At 36.6% G+C, this 13,954-nt stretch overlaps 2 protein-coding genes across 2 annotated transcripts in view; both read right to left on the bottom strand.

Moving 5' to 3' along the window:
• The window catches only part of LOC138130206 (sodium/potassium/calcium exchanger 5-like), a 24,335-nt gene extending 20,746 nt beyond the window's left edge, over nt 1-3,589 (bottom strand). Inside the window, exon 1 of the mRNA XM_069046621.1 lies at nt 3,449-3,589. The gene's annotated coding sequence lies outside the window, so the exon portion shown is untranslated. The remainder of the gene's footprint in view (nt 1-3,448) is intronic.
• On the bottom strand, nt 3,584-13,954 carry LOC138130209 (sodium/potassium/calcium exchanger 4-like). The gene is made up of 9 exons (XM_069046626.1): nt 13,578-13,954; nt 8,058-8,270; nt 7,820-8,007; nt 6,521-6,668; nt 6,279-6,467; nt 4,963-5,172; nt 4,804-4,905; nt 4,534-4,750; nt 3,584-4,482 (listed from the first exon to the last, which is right to left on the bottom strand). The coding sequence occupies exons 1-9, from the start codon at nt 13,714-13,716 to the stop codon at nt 4,365-4,367; spliced, it is 1,524 nt and encodes a 507-aa protein (XP_068902727.1). The 5' UTR covers nt 13,717-13,954; the 3' UTR covers nt 3,584-4,364.

Here is a 13,954-nt window from a genome sequence, read left to right as displayed (position 1 = left end):
ACGAAGTCTCATGTGAACACAGTGTGTACGGGTCAGGTTTGACAGTAGTTTGACAGTGCAGCCAACATCAGCAGGTCAGTAGTGTAAATTTTAGAAAATTTATTGGTGTAAGTTGTGTTCTGGGGACAAATCTGTCAGTGTGTCAAATGTCAAATGTGACCCTGTGAACATGAAATTGAAAGAATTTTTATACTGTTTAAATTTCAGTCAAAATGTCAGATTACTACAGACACACCTGTATATTACTTTTAATTTTCTGATAATTTATTGGAAGCCTATCTAGAGTTGTTATCATCTCGTTGTCTACCAACTTAATTAATGCACTATGTACCTACAATATCATTGCACGTTAGTTACTACATTCATAACGCTCTGATAAACAAGACCAGCCCAAAAAATTATCATTTAACCACAACAAAAATTACTTATTACATCAAGTGGCTCGTGTTAACTAATGTAACACATGTAAGCGCTATCCCCACACATCACGTGTATAAAACACCCAAACATCGCAATTTACATCCCAAGTACACGTGGCAACGCTGTTGGATTTGATCAAGGGGAAAATGAAAAGTTAGGTTAAATTGTTCAATTCTTTCCTGTCTCTTGGGACATGCAACAATGTGGCAGGATTAAATGTCGTTTCAGTTGTGCCAACTTGAACCGTCTTCAGTTACTACATAAGATTCTAGGGATATTTATTGTTTAACCAACGTAAGTCAGCAGATGGTGGAAAAAAAAATTAGTAACCCTAATATTACATCAAAATTTCGTGGTATTTTATATTTTATTTATAGAATTTGACGAAAAGAACATAATGACAATTAATGTCATGTCATATTATAGGTTATGCCAGCTTCACACTAGAGCACTTTCCATTGTGTCAAAGAATGACACTGGCGACCAGAATTTATTGTTCAAATTTATTGTACAAATAAAGATTACTTCAAACCCTTCTCTCTAGACCAGGAAAACTCGAAGACTTTTTTTCTCACCGTCTCGCTCTTTTAACAAATGTAAAATCTCTGGGCGGGTTCTTAAACACCTGACACCAGTGCAAATTCTTTTATGTACTTCATTCGCATCCTTGGGGATTTGTCGTGGTGACAGCCCATTTCACAGAGGTATCTTATTATCAGGATCTCGACTTTTCCCATAAAAAAAATAAACTCCCTGTTTACTTCTCTAACTTCGCGTAATCATCCTTTCAGATTAGCTTTAGTCATTTCGCACTTCCCCACGAAAACACCCAAATGAGACATTTACCACGACATTGTAGCAAAGAAATATGTCATAAATTGCGCAGTCGACCGTTTAATTAACAATTTCATTGTCAAACGTCACTTTCCCCTCTTGCGTTCCGCAAAATGAAGACATTTTTTGTCCAGATGATTAAAGTACGAATTCGCATGCAAGCATGAAAGTATTAAAAATATAAAGCACGTTTATTTGAGAAGCGGGAGGGTTCTTGTTCGCAAGAGCGGATCCTGCGAGGGATAAAAGAAAATACGTTTTTCGGGAGGTCGTCTCTTCGGAATATATTAATTTATAATGACTCAAAGTATGTTTTTTCCTGTATACATTATCGGATCAGTATCTGGTATTTGTGGTAAAAAATTCAGTTGCATTGATTCGGGAGAGACATCTTTGAAGATATTTAATCTAATTGTGAGTGTTTCCGTTTCCAGAGACAAAAATATTGATTGTATTTTAATTTGACCCAGACAATAACGAGTAAACAAAGTAATTGCAGAATTGAGATGAATTTGGCAATTTGCGCAAAAGGCTCTCCGGGCATTGTTATTGAAAAAATCGGAAGCGCGAGTGTGACGCATTTTTCTTTAATTAAATTGAAAGTTGGAGGTGTCCTCGTGACACAATTGCTTCGATCCTTTAATATTTTTTAATTAAGATTATTGAGTATTTTCAAACCGTTTTCATTAAAAACTTGAAGACATCAATTCCAGAGTGAATGTTTAAAATGTTTCAGAACGAGTAAATCGTTTTTTGGTATTTAATAATAAAGAACGACAGTTGAGCAAACAAGATAATTAGACAAAGCTCTCTTCTGCCAAAAAAGCTCTTCCAGCGCAAAATTATTCTACATAAACTGAAACAATCTCTAATAGACAGAAGCTTGTTCCGAGAGAATTGCTTCGTTGTTGTTACAGGAACCAGATTTTAAGTGAAACAAATTTTATTAAACCAAAAAACATTGAAAGCTTGAAAGAAATTGTGAAAGTAAGTTTCATTTGGGCACTCTGGAGCGTTTGTACAACGGAATAAACAGGCTCAACTTGGACGAAAAAATTTTTGATTGTAAACAAAAAATAAATTAAAGGGAGTGATAAATTCGCTCTTTTGTCTTTAACCCACTCTTGCATTGTCGTATCCCTTTACGGGAAACTTTCCGTCGACTCCTTCGACTATTCAAGTGGAATCTGTAACTTTGTTTCAAAATTAAAAAGTTCAAGCATCGACATAATTAATCGCCGTTCCATTATTTGCGACTTACGAAACTCTCTTTTTTTGGATGATTCTCCTAGGCGACAGCTTTAAGGAGAACCCCTCCCACGCACTTTCCTTCGGCCATTAACGCTTATTTTATTTTTAGACAAAAATACCGCACACGTGATTATGCATTATGCAGAGATCGTTTAATTTGAATGTTTATGGAACAACGGCAAAATTTTCCAACGAGGGAGAAAATACGACCAAAGTGGGGATAGGAGTGTGTTGCGAAAGGGGTGCCAAGGGGGCCGTTTCTACTGGAACTCGTTGGGGAAGCTTTTGCAAATGAGTGGTAGAAAGCTGACCATTTTCGACGATTAAAATTTGCTCGAAAATATTTTTGGAAATAAATGACATAAATACAAAAACATCTCAACTGTCAAAAACAAAATTGTTGGTTAATTCATTGGTCACTTTTAGGTTGCTTTTAGGTTGTCATTCGTGATTTTTAAACTTTTTCATTTATTTAAATTTCGGTTCCAAATTTACACAACGAACTAGAGTGGTTTTATTATGTTTTGTTTTATTTAGACATTTCCTTTACAGACTTTATTAAACTATTCTTAGTCGCTACATTTGTGTAAAATCAAAACATAACCTAAATTTGTTTTGTTACTAGATTTGACGTAAGTATATTCTAGAGAGAAAATTTTACAACCAAGTACAGTACAGTCCTAACAAACATTTTCTTCTAAATGTCATTAAGACAGCCCCCGAGTCTTTTCCATTTACCATAACAAGAATAACTTCATCTAGATTGCTGAGCAAGTTATGGTTATTGGTTATTGAAGTCTCGTATTGTACTAAAGGTTGGCAACATTTTTTGAAAAATGTCTAACCTTGAAAGACTACTGTCAAGAGTAATTTTACTGTCAAGCACTCCAAAATTATTTTTAATAACTTTTTTTTTAAATGATAACAAATATACAGTACTTACATCAAATTCTCGATCTTGTCACGACATCAGCAACTCTTATTTAACACGTCCACAAATCTCTTGAGCTCTTCATCTGCAAACACTCCCAAAAGGAGCTCAACAACATGATGTAATAATTAAAATAAAACACAACACCAGTTCCTATTATTTTATTTAATGCAACTCACTATTTCCACTGCCTAGAATGGCCATTTAGTTCTTATCTCGAGATACACTAGAACTTCGATTATCTTTTAATCAAAATGGACAACTTGCAAAACATTATATAGATACTTTATATACTATCATGTGGTAGATATTATCGAGCCTTGTTAACAATAGGTACTCATTGAAAGTAATAAATAACAACAAGTCAAGGAACGGGCGCAGGAAAATGCAACTTCGAGGGAAGCAAACGACAAATATAAAATTTTCCATTTGAAGCTTCTTCAGATATCAAGAATCTTGTTGATCTGAATTGATTTTAAACAATGAATGCCGCCATAACTGAAGACCGTACAGGTTGGCACAACTGAAATGACAGTTTAATTGTCAAACTGACACATCTGCATCAAAGATTTTGATATAATGTAACCTTGACAATATTGTTGTTGAGGTGGATCTTTGATACCTAAACAGGTTTAAGAAAATAAATTTTGTAAGATTTCTGGTAATTTGTGTTTTTTGTTTTGTCCTTGGAGTTGCACGATGCGGCCACGGGGAGCGCACGCATCAATGGGAGATTCTCTTTGGGAGCATAAGATAATCGACTCTCTACTGTATAACCTGTATAATGTACTCTCTACTGTATAACTTTTATAATGTAAAGTTTTCTAAAAAAATCAGTAAAGTACACCAACACTGTCCTTACCAATAATCAGTCAACAACAAAAGTATCTAATACTAAGGAACTATAAAGCTTATAACTGGCATCGTTTCATCTATCACAAGTCGGCAGATTAACTGGGAAGAAGACGTTCAGCTCTATGAGAGAGGCAGATATGAGGAAGGCGACGTACATGAACAAGCAAGTCAGTCCCACTTTCCAATCGAGTCTAAAAACAACGCCTTTCAAGAGAATTTTTCTTCGACTAGATCGTCCTTACCTGAACTTGTTGAGCGCCACGCTGAGATAAAACAAGACCAGCGTGGACAACAAAGAAATGGCGCTGTAGTTCAGCCCCAAGGAATTGATCTTGATGTAGCGCTTCTCGGGGATCTTTGGGTAGTATCCAGTTTTGATGAACCAAGGCAGTCCCAGACACAGTAAAATGTCGAAAGTGTTGGAGGCTATGGAACTGCTCAGCCCCATCGATCCATACCCTGAATAATGAATCGGCTTTAATTTAAGAGCCGGCCCCAGGTATAGATTTTACCTTGATTTGTTACTATCACACTGGACACTGCTTCGGGTACGCTCATCCCCGCCGCCAAAAACGTCAGACCCATTACCGAGTCGGGAATATCTAATGTGTCGCCTGGTAAAAGATTCATCGATATTATTTAGGGAAGGTCGGTGGATAAAAATAGCGTACCTATGGCGGTGATCAGCCAGGAAATCATGTAAGAAGAGACGCCGATCCAGAAGATGCACATGACGAAGGTGACGACGAAGAGGCGGGGGTATTTGCGGCAGTCGGGGGTGGTCAGGTAGAGGAGGAAGGAGATGGGCCAGGTGAGGACCCACCAGATTTGGCCCTTGGGGCTCTGGTCGCTCGGCCATTCCCAGATTTTCGTCGACTCCTCTGGAAACAATCGATAAGAGTGTCAAGGTGGCATCGCGAAATACTTGCTCAACACTCGATTCGTTTATTTATTATCCAATTGATTTATTATTTATTATTAAAAACTTATCGTTCCCATTTAAATGGTTTTGAATATTTCAATATGAAAATTATTATAAATAAATAAACTAGAATCGAAGCAAACATTCGACAAAATCTAACAACCAAAAAAATATAGGTATATATAATCAAAAAGCTGAGACAATCTAACTATAAACAAATCTTGCAGAAGACATTGGCACTAGCCTGGCCTTGTCCTTAACTCACAATTTTATCTGTTGTGGACACACACGTTTGAAAATGTTTCGTTTAATTAAAAAATAAACACAGTTTTATTATCAAATTTACTGATTACACACATCTAATTAGTTGCTTAATATCATAATGACTTTACTTGAAAACTCATTAATATTTTTTGTGCAACCGTACGCGAAACGAGCACTTCGCGTACCTAAAACAGGCCGCGAAATCCAATTTTGCGGCCGTTGTTTTTAACGTCGGTCGTTAAAGTACGTGTTGGCCGCGAAATCATTTAACATCCTCGACGACAATTTTTCTCTCGGTACGTTAAAGAATGATTTCGCGGCCTTGATATACAAATAACTATTGTATACACGAAGTACGAGTGCGAGTGCGTTGCAGTTTCATTTCAAATTTACCTCTTTGATAACAAATAAAACAGCAATTTAAAAACACAGTAAATCGTGATGGTTATTATTTTCATCGATACGTTCAACAAGAAAATTTTATTTTCTTGAATTGATGTGTTTGTTATTGATCCACTGAAATACCACCAACAATCACATTTCACTCTTATTTTTCATAGTAATCTCTTGTACTTCATTGTGGACAAATAAACCGAGTGGACTTTTCGCGATGTTTTGTTTCTGACAGCTCATTTCCCAGGAATTTATGAAGCCACTGAACAAACACGTAGATTTACGTTACGCCGATCGACAGTGCTAACTACACGCTGTCATAATATCGCAAATAAAACTGAAACACTCTTGGGTCACAGAGTGGTTAATGGACAAATCTGATTTCACCTGCTTAATTGATTTACTCACCCAGATCTTCACAGTCTTTCAAGGTAAATTCCGTTTCGAGAATCTCGCTGACCTCGTCTGCCTTCGGGTCGCCCCTGGTCAGCAAGGGAGTCGTTTCGGCGATAATTTCCACGTAATGTCCCTTCTTCCTGCGACATTTACCGACCAGTCCATTCGCCAGCCTCATTAATGGATTGTTGAAGAACATTACTGAAACATCAATCGGCGTTACGCCCACGCCCGGACCGCACAAAATCACTCACTCAAAATATAAATGACGTAGACTAAAATAAGAGCAAACGCTTCGTACAAATAGATCTTTCCATCCTGGAGGAAACTGATGAGGAGGATAACTGAGACGCCATACATCATGCTATCCCGGCTGATCGGCCACCACTCCAAGTACACAACCTGTTGAAGACAGTGATGAATTCGGTCCGCAACGGTCAACCAGCTCTCCCGAGACGGGATATATCGGATTATTCCTCGACAAAAGATAAATCTGCATCCTGCCCCTTTGACAGTCCAGGCAGCGAGGCGCGAAATTGACAGGTTCATTGAAACATTCCCAACAAAAAGTTTTTTAGCAAATGAAGATTTCCATGAGCTTTAGAAACTAAATCGATTTCCTGCAGCTCATGGGAAATGGAAAAAAAAAGAGTGTGTGCTTATGACCGCACGACAGAAGTGAAAACTTCTATGATGCTCGTTACTGATTTTAAGTAATATGTTACCTATTCTATAAAAAAATATCATAATGGATGACTTGGAGGAATAAGGAGCAAGGCATAAATAATTAATATTATTTAAATCCAATGCTGTTTTTAAATAAACATCAAAAATCTCTATTTTTCAATAGAAACCGCAAATACGTCCGCTTTTAGAGGTACACTCTAGCAAAATTTGTGAGGTTAGGTTTGGATGTTTAAGTTTTATTTTCTTGACGATGATATTGAACACAAAACACAACACAAGTTTTCATAGCAATATCAATACCCTGTATTATAATAATTTGTCCATTTTCCTCTTCACATTTTGCTACACACATTTTTCCACTAGATGAACTGTTGAAGCCATATAAATCATATAATTGAGAATTACGGATTAAATCCTACATTCATCTGTAAACTTACAATATTTGTCGTGTCTTTATCGTTTATATTATATAAAACTGTACAGGGTATTTCACGAGTGATAATGAGCCTGACGTAATAATAAATTCAACCCACAATACATTTTCAAAAAAGCCGGACATTTTAATGACAGTAGCCAGCTTTTTTCGGAAATATAATGTGCATATTGTCTTAGACCCCTTATTTTTAGGCAACCAAATAATCACATTAATTTAAATAGTGCAGAACAGTGACGCTATAAATGGTAGGTGGCTCTATATGATAGGAACCGATTAATAGTACCAGACAGGCACTTCTTCGTACTCTTTGACTTAACTCAAGCAAAATCAAAATTCCACTGTACCAGCTAAAAAACTTTTTGTTCGAAACAGAAATCCCCGCTTCCTGTACCGATTGGACTAGTTTTTGATTTTTTCTCTCGCTCCTTACCATGTTCGCGAAGAGGCCGCAGCAGGCGGGCACCGCCAACACATTAAATACTGCTGATCCCACGACGGCACCGACTCCGATGTCCCCCTCCGTGACGAAAGTGCCGACGCAGTTTATGAACAACTCCGGACTAGAACTGGCCATCGCCATGAACGTGGCCCCCGCGACGTCCTCCCTCATGTGCAAACCTGCAGACCAAAATTACCCTCTTCGAATCAACCCTTCACCCCCAACTTACTATCACAGAATTTTTTAATGGCCGGAACGAAGTAGTCATCGCACACGATGGCCAAAAGAGTGAAAAGGTAGCACGCCAGCATGACGTGCAGGACGATCCAGCCGCTCTGGCGCTGCATCCTGGAGAAGCCATCCGACGGGAACTCGTTGATGGCGGCGGGGGTGCAGTTGTAGCCCTTGACCAAACCCAAGAGGCGGCGCCCGTTGCGGTGGTCTGCAACAGATTTTTTCCGACTCGTGATAAACTCGTGCACTGGGTCGTGCTTGAAGACGTGTTTATCTCCAAAGACTATTTTTAAGTCTTCTGGAACTTTCCGTTAGCCTTAATCTCGCGATTGTTATTTTCCTCATGGTCCGGTAGTTTTCCGGGGCCGATGTCAATAAACCATCAGATTGCGTAATACGTCAACACCCTAAACAATGATCGGCACAATTTTTTCCGAGGGAAAAACACAATTGAGTAATTTTATCGACGTTTAATCAACACTCACGTAAGACGAGCCTCGAGTCATGTACCCTGATAGCTGAGTTAAACATGAAAGTCGCCGATAGCGCTCTCCCAATACCGATAGGTGCTCTATTAATTGATTGGTCGCTTATCAGCGTGGGTCACTTATAAAACTTTGCTTCTTTGCCGCCGTCCGGACTTTCCGGATTCTCGTTGTGTATGTGATTAAGCCCGGGTACCTAGTTAATTATTTAGCGCTGGCGGGAGCTTTCACCTGAGCTATTTACGGCGATCCTTCACTCCCACGAGCCGGTTGAAGGACCGAGTTTAATTTGTCGCCGGATCTACAATCGTAGATCTTTTTGATCGGCGAGAGCGTAATTAGGAAATTTTGCCTCTTGTCTAAGCTGCTCTAATGAGTTTTCCACGAAGGAGATGTACTGCGTCGTTTACAACGTTGTACCGCGATCGACTTACCCCAGATATTACTCTAATCTAATTAATTAGGTTGATGCATAATTGAAGTCGGAACGGTTCCAGAGAGGTGGAAAAGATTTGTCTAGTTAAGAACCCTCTGCCAAAAACGAGTTACGAACCCGAAGTTACAACAGTTTCCAGAAAAAAACAACTTCATTTTGTTTCTGTGCTTTTCCCTTCTTTTTCTTGTCAACTTTCGTAGGCACAGGATTATCATAATCTATTATTTGTTATCCAAGTCACAAAACCAATAATAAAATCATACATACATACATTTTAAATTAAATTACATTGTGTTTTTTAACAGCGGAGACAAAAAATTTATCTTCTGCGTAAAAATAAATTTAAGAAGCCTGACGATTACTGCAATATGAAGTTTTGCTTATTAAATAATTATCTAACACTAAATAACTTTTGGATAAATCCAGCCCACTCCGGCATTCTCTTTGATAATTTTTTGTTGTATAGCAAAGGTCGGATCTCCGGTTTAATTTTATATTATCTGAATTAATTCTGTGATAATTTTCACAAAATCTGCTTGTTTAGAGCTTCGACTTTGTGTAATATTGTTATAGTAATTGCGAGAGATTATGTTTTTAAAAGAATATGGTAATTGTTCACTTTAACTACTTCTGGAATTTTCGCGTTTTTTCTGGCTAGACAACCTGACGTCCTCCTACATCGTTTCCTACCAGTCAAACCTTGTGCAAATGAAAATTTTCCTTACCCTTCAGTTATACTAAGACTTGACACGACCTTGACGCGACCTTGAAACACAACAAGAGAAGAAAAAAAAAGGCATTTGCACAACGTTTGAATGGTGGGACACGATCTAGAAGGACGCCCTGAGGCTGCTAGCCAGAAAAATTCCAGAAGTAGTTAAAGTGAACAATTACCAAGAATATTTATATTTCACGTGTACCAACAAGAACAATTAAGGACAAAAATTTAAAGCAAAAGTAGAAAGCAATAATTGTGTAAAGTCCATTTTAATTATAATCTGATGGATCAGTTAATAACAGAACAACTGTTATATTGCTATCTCTTTTCAACGTATGTAAAACAAGCTCTTGAACTCTTGTACGTATTGTATTAGGCCCGTCTCACTCTGCATCTCGCTTTGGCATGTGCGATTAGAGCAAGACGCGAGTTGTACTATTGCGGGCAAAAAAAGTGGGACATCAACGTCATTGTCTTGACTTTTAAGGTGAAATAACCTTTATCTGATTCTAATCTAATTGACGTTGTCATTGTATTTTAGGTTGTAGCGAATGATTGTAAGTAAAGTCCATTCAAAAATCAAAAAACCACCACCTCCAGGTTGGTAAAATTTAAAAAACCCTAGGTACCTAGATATTTTTTATGCTATGTTGGTAACTATAAATTATGACATTTATTTGTTTCAAAATAAAATTCAATTGTTTTGAATTTCGTTCATATTGTTTTATTAGCATTTATTTATTGATTCTTATTATTTTTACTTAAACATGCCCAGAAAAACAACACTTAATAAACATTTAACCTCAATTACAAGTCTCACCAAATTTTACACTAGACAGCGTTGCCGATAGTAATTATTGAGGAAAATGCGACGTTGGTGGTTTTTTGATTTTTGAATGGACTTTACGCTTATTACATTAATGACGTCAAATTTTTAGGTTAGGTTTTCACCACATTTGTGATGGTTTTGTTTAATTTTGCTTAAATTTCCACCGTATGATGCCAACGAAAAACTTCGCAGCAAGTGGATAGATTCATTTACAAAATTTGCAATTGCACCAATAATGTTGGTGTTAATTGCGCAGAGTTCTGAAAAGAACTGTTTTTTGAAAAACAAAATGAAAACGGAGGAACGAATGCAGAAAAACCAAGAAAGCACGAAAGAACACAACTCAAAATCTCAAAAATTGAAATTTGTAATGATATCTTTCTCAAGTTACCAACATAAATTTTCACTTATAATATCCCTAGTGCATTGATTATTTCCGGATATTAATCAATGCACGAGGGCATATTCGGTAAGAAAATCGCAACGACACGGACATTATGCTTCTTCAATTATAAATTTTTAAATCGTACGACACTCATTAAAGACCAATAGAAAAATTAGTTCACGAGCCATAACCAAGACAACAACAAAATAAATGAATTTCCACTTATTAATCAGTTAGGTTGGTCTACCTACAAAAAATTTCCAAGAAATTTTTTTGTTGCCATGGTTATGGCTCGTGAACTAATTTTTCTATTGGTCATTAATGAGTGTCGTACGATTTTCAAATAATGGTAGCACCATGCACTGATGTCAAATGTCAAAAGCAGACGCAGGTCATGTCGACTTCTTGATTCGGACTAAGCTCATCGAACTATAATTAAAAAATGGACTGTATATTACAGTATCCACAATATTATACAAAAGTATTTTTTAATTGTTATTTTCTCGTTTCTAATTTAAATTTAGAATATTTTTTTACGTCAAGTATTTATCGCAGAATTCCGAAGAGTTTTGTGAATCAAATTTAAATTTGCAAAAACTGAAATGTGTCACGTTTCCACGAGAAATGTTAAATCCGATTCAAGAAATTTCTTTATCGTTGTAATGATACATCTTATTGTTATTACGTATGTCACTAAAAATAGAAAAAATAAGCGAACAGTGCGATTATAAAAAGAACAATTTTTCTCCAAACAAAACTTTATTTCAATAAATGATTATTCTTCAATAAAGAACATTTCAAAGAGTAATTAAAGAATCAAAATAAATGTGATTTTGGAAAACAGAGACATTCTTGCCTGTCTTGTGGATGTCTTTTGCAAATTTTACTTCAAGGAAGTGCAATACTGAACGACGAGAAAATATTTTATTATAATCTCACTTGAGCATGAATTGTTTCGGATTTTTTTTCTGAACTCATGACTCCTTTTTTTATTGTGGAAATAAGAACTAGTCGCAGACTAATGCCTTATTTCCGAGCAACAACAACAAAAACATGAATAAAAAACGAAAAAAAAAGAAACTAAATTTTTAAAGTGGATTTTTATTTTTTATTTATAGTTAAACTAATTAATCTTAGCTTAGTTCAGTTTAGTTAATTACTAAACCAAGGTATTAGTTTCGATTCGAAAACAAAAAATTGGCCGCAAGGTCGGCGCAAAATACAAAGTGTCTAAAAGAACGTAGGCATATCAAGAGTCCTATGAAATTATGGAGCTCTATAACCTTATTATGTGGAACTATGTCGAGCAGTTGAAGCCGTCAAATCAGCTGTCAATAAGTAAAATGTCAAATTATTAAATCTTAGTACAGTTGGTTGCAAAAAAAAATGGGAACTGTCAGAATAAAATGGACACATTTTTACATTTTTTCATACTGTGAAACCTTCTTACGAGAGATAGGTTAGAATTAACGTCAACATTCAATGACATTTTTTAAATTATTTGATAGGTATTGTCAAGTAGACAATTAATTGACAAATGGACAAAATCAAATTTACATTAGGAAAAATTTCGTTTCCCGTTTTTTTTGCAACCAACTGTATCAGTCGTGAGTTCGATGTCTTCGTTGTTTTGTTTGTGATTTTCTTCCGTTTTCTAGATTTTAATTACATACTTTTCATCTTCAACAGTCTTTATTGAAAACTTGACATAACCTCTGTCTTTTTATTTGGTACCACAATATGCTACAGAGCGGCAAAAATAAAAAACATTCGAATTCCACAGGACTCTTGATATACGTTCTTTTATAGACACTTTATACAGGGTTATTCTAGTCCAAGTTGGCGTAAAAACTGAATGTAAAATTTATGGTTGCCGCTCCATATAAAAATTTTCAAAATAATGTGAATAAGTGAATACGCACCGTTCACACAGAGGAGTTAAAAAACTCAGTATTGTTAGATTCAATCGTTAATTTAAAAAGAAATACATAAAATTCTCATCACCCCAGTTTTCACCTAAAAAATGACAATGACAGTGACAAAAATTGACAGTTCACAGTGAGGCGGCAAAAATTTCATAACATGGGCATGGCTTGCTTCGACTACAATTATTTAGAGTTACCCTGTATAAATAGTGAAAGTTTCTACTAATCTGAACGAAACAGTTTATTCTACAAATATTTCTAGCAACAACTTCTAAAAAAAAATAATTAAACGATGAATCGTACTAAACGACCAAGAAAACAAATACATAATCTAATTTAATTGCAAATGCGTCAAGATTATCAGTGACATCATTTGCATGGGTCAATGCGTCAACTCGCTATCTACAACAATCTACACGAAAAAAATATTCCCAAAACCAGAAACAAAATAATTTGGAAACAAAACACCAGTTTAAAATTTTAGCGCGTTTCCTGCAATTTGCACCACGAGACCGCTTTGGAACGCAGTGGCGCCTCGTCTCGCACCGCCCCGGGGAATAAAAAATGCAAACCCATTTCGCGTACAAACTATTTACGCACGAGCAAACATCTCCATTGACGGTCTCCCATAAATGCGATATGAACCCGGGTCCCTCTAACACAATAGAAAAACATAAACAAACACGTCTAAATATAGCCGTCTGTTGACACGTCCAGCGCACTCTTTCATTCCTTACCCGAGTCGAAGCCATCCTGCGAAGTGCGAGCGGCCCCTCTGGAGACGACAGCCAGGATCGCGTAAGTAGCAGTCACCGACACGATACAGAACACTTTGAGCCCAAGGGCAACTTTTCTAGTCCGAAGCAACATTGCCATATTTTTCCTAATCGAAGCCGATATCAAATAATCATATAACTAATGTAATTCACCCACTTCAAATTGAACAGGATAATTTTAGGTCGGTAGGGCGCGTAATTCGGTTAACCTTTGCTCGCAGTAACTGTGAGTAATGTGGAAGTAATGGGTACGGAGGTGAGGTGCACTGATTAGATTAATTCGAACTGATTCGATCTGTGTCTCGTAAATAAGTAAACTCTTACGGAGTGTTCTGGCG

The sequence above is a fragment of the Tenebrio molitor genome, chromosome 5 (genome assembly GCF_963966145.1).
Source record: "Tenebrio molitor chromosome 5, icTenMoli1.1, whole genome shotgun sequence".
In the NCBI taxonomy this organism is placed as follows: Eukaryota; Metazoa; Arthropoda; class Insecta; order Coleoptera; family Tenebrionidae; genus Tenebrio; species Tenebrio molitor.
The sequence above is the reverse complement of the archived record's forward strand: the minus strand, read 5'-3'. Positions and strand labels throughout refer to the sequence as shown.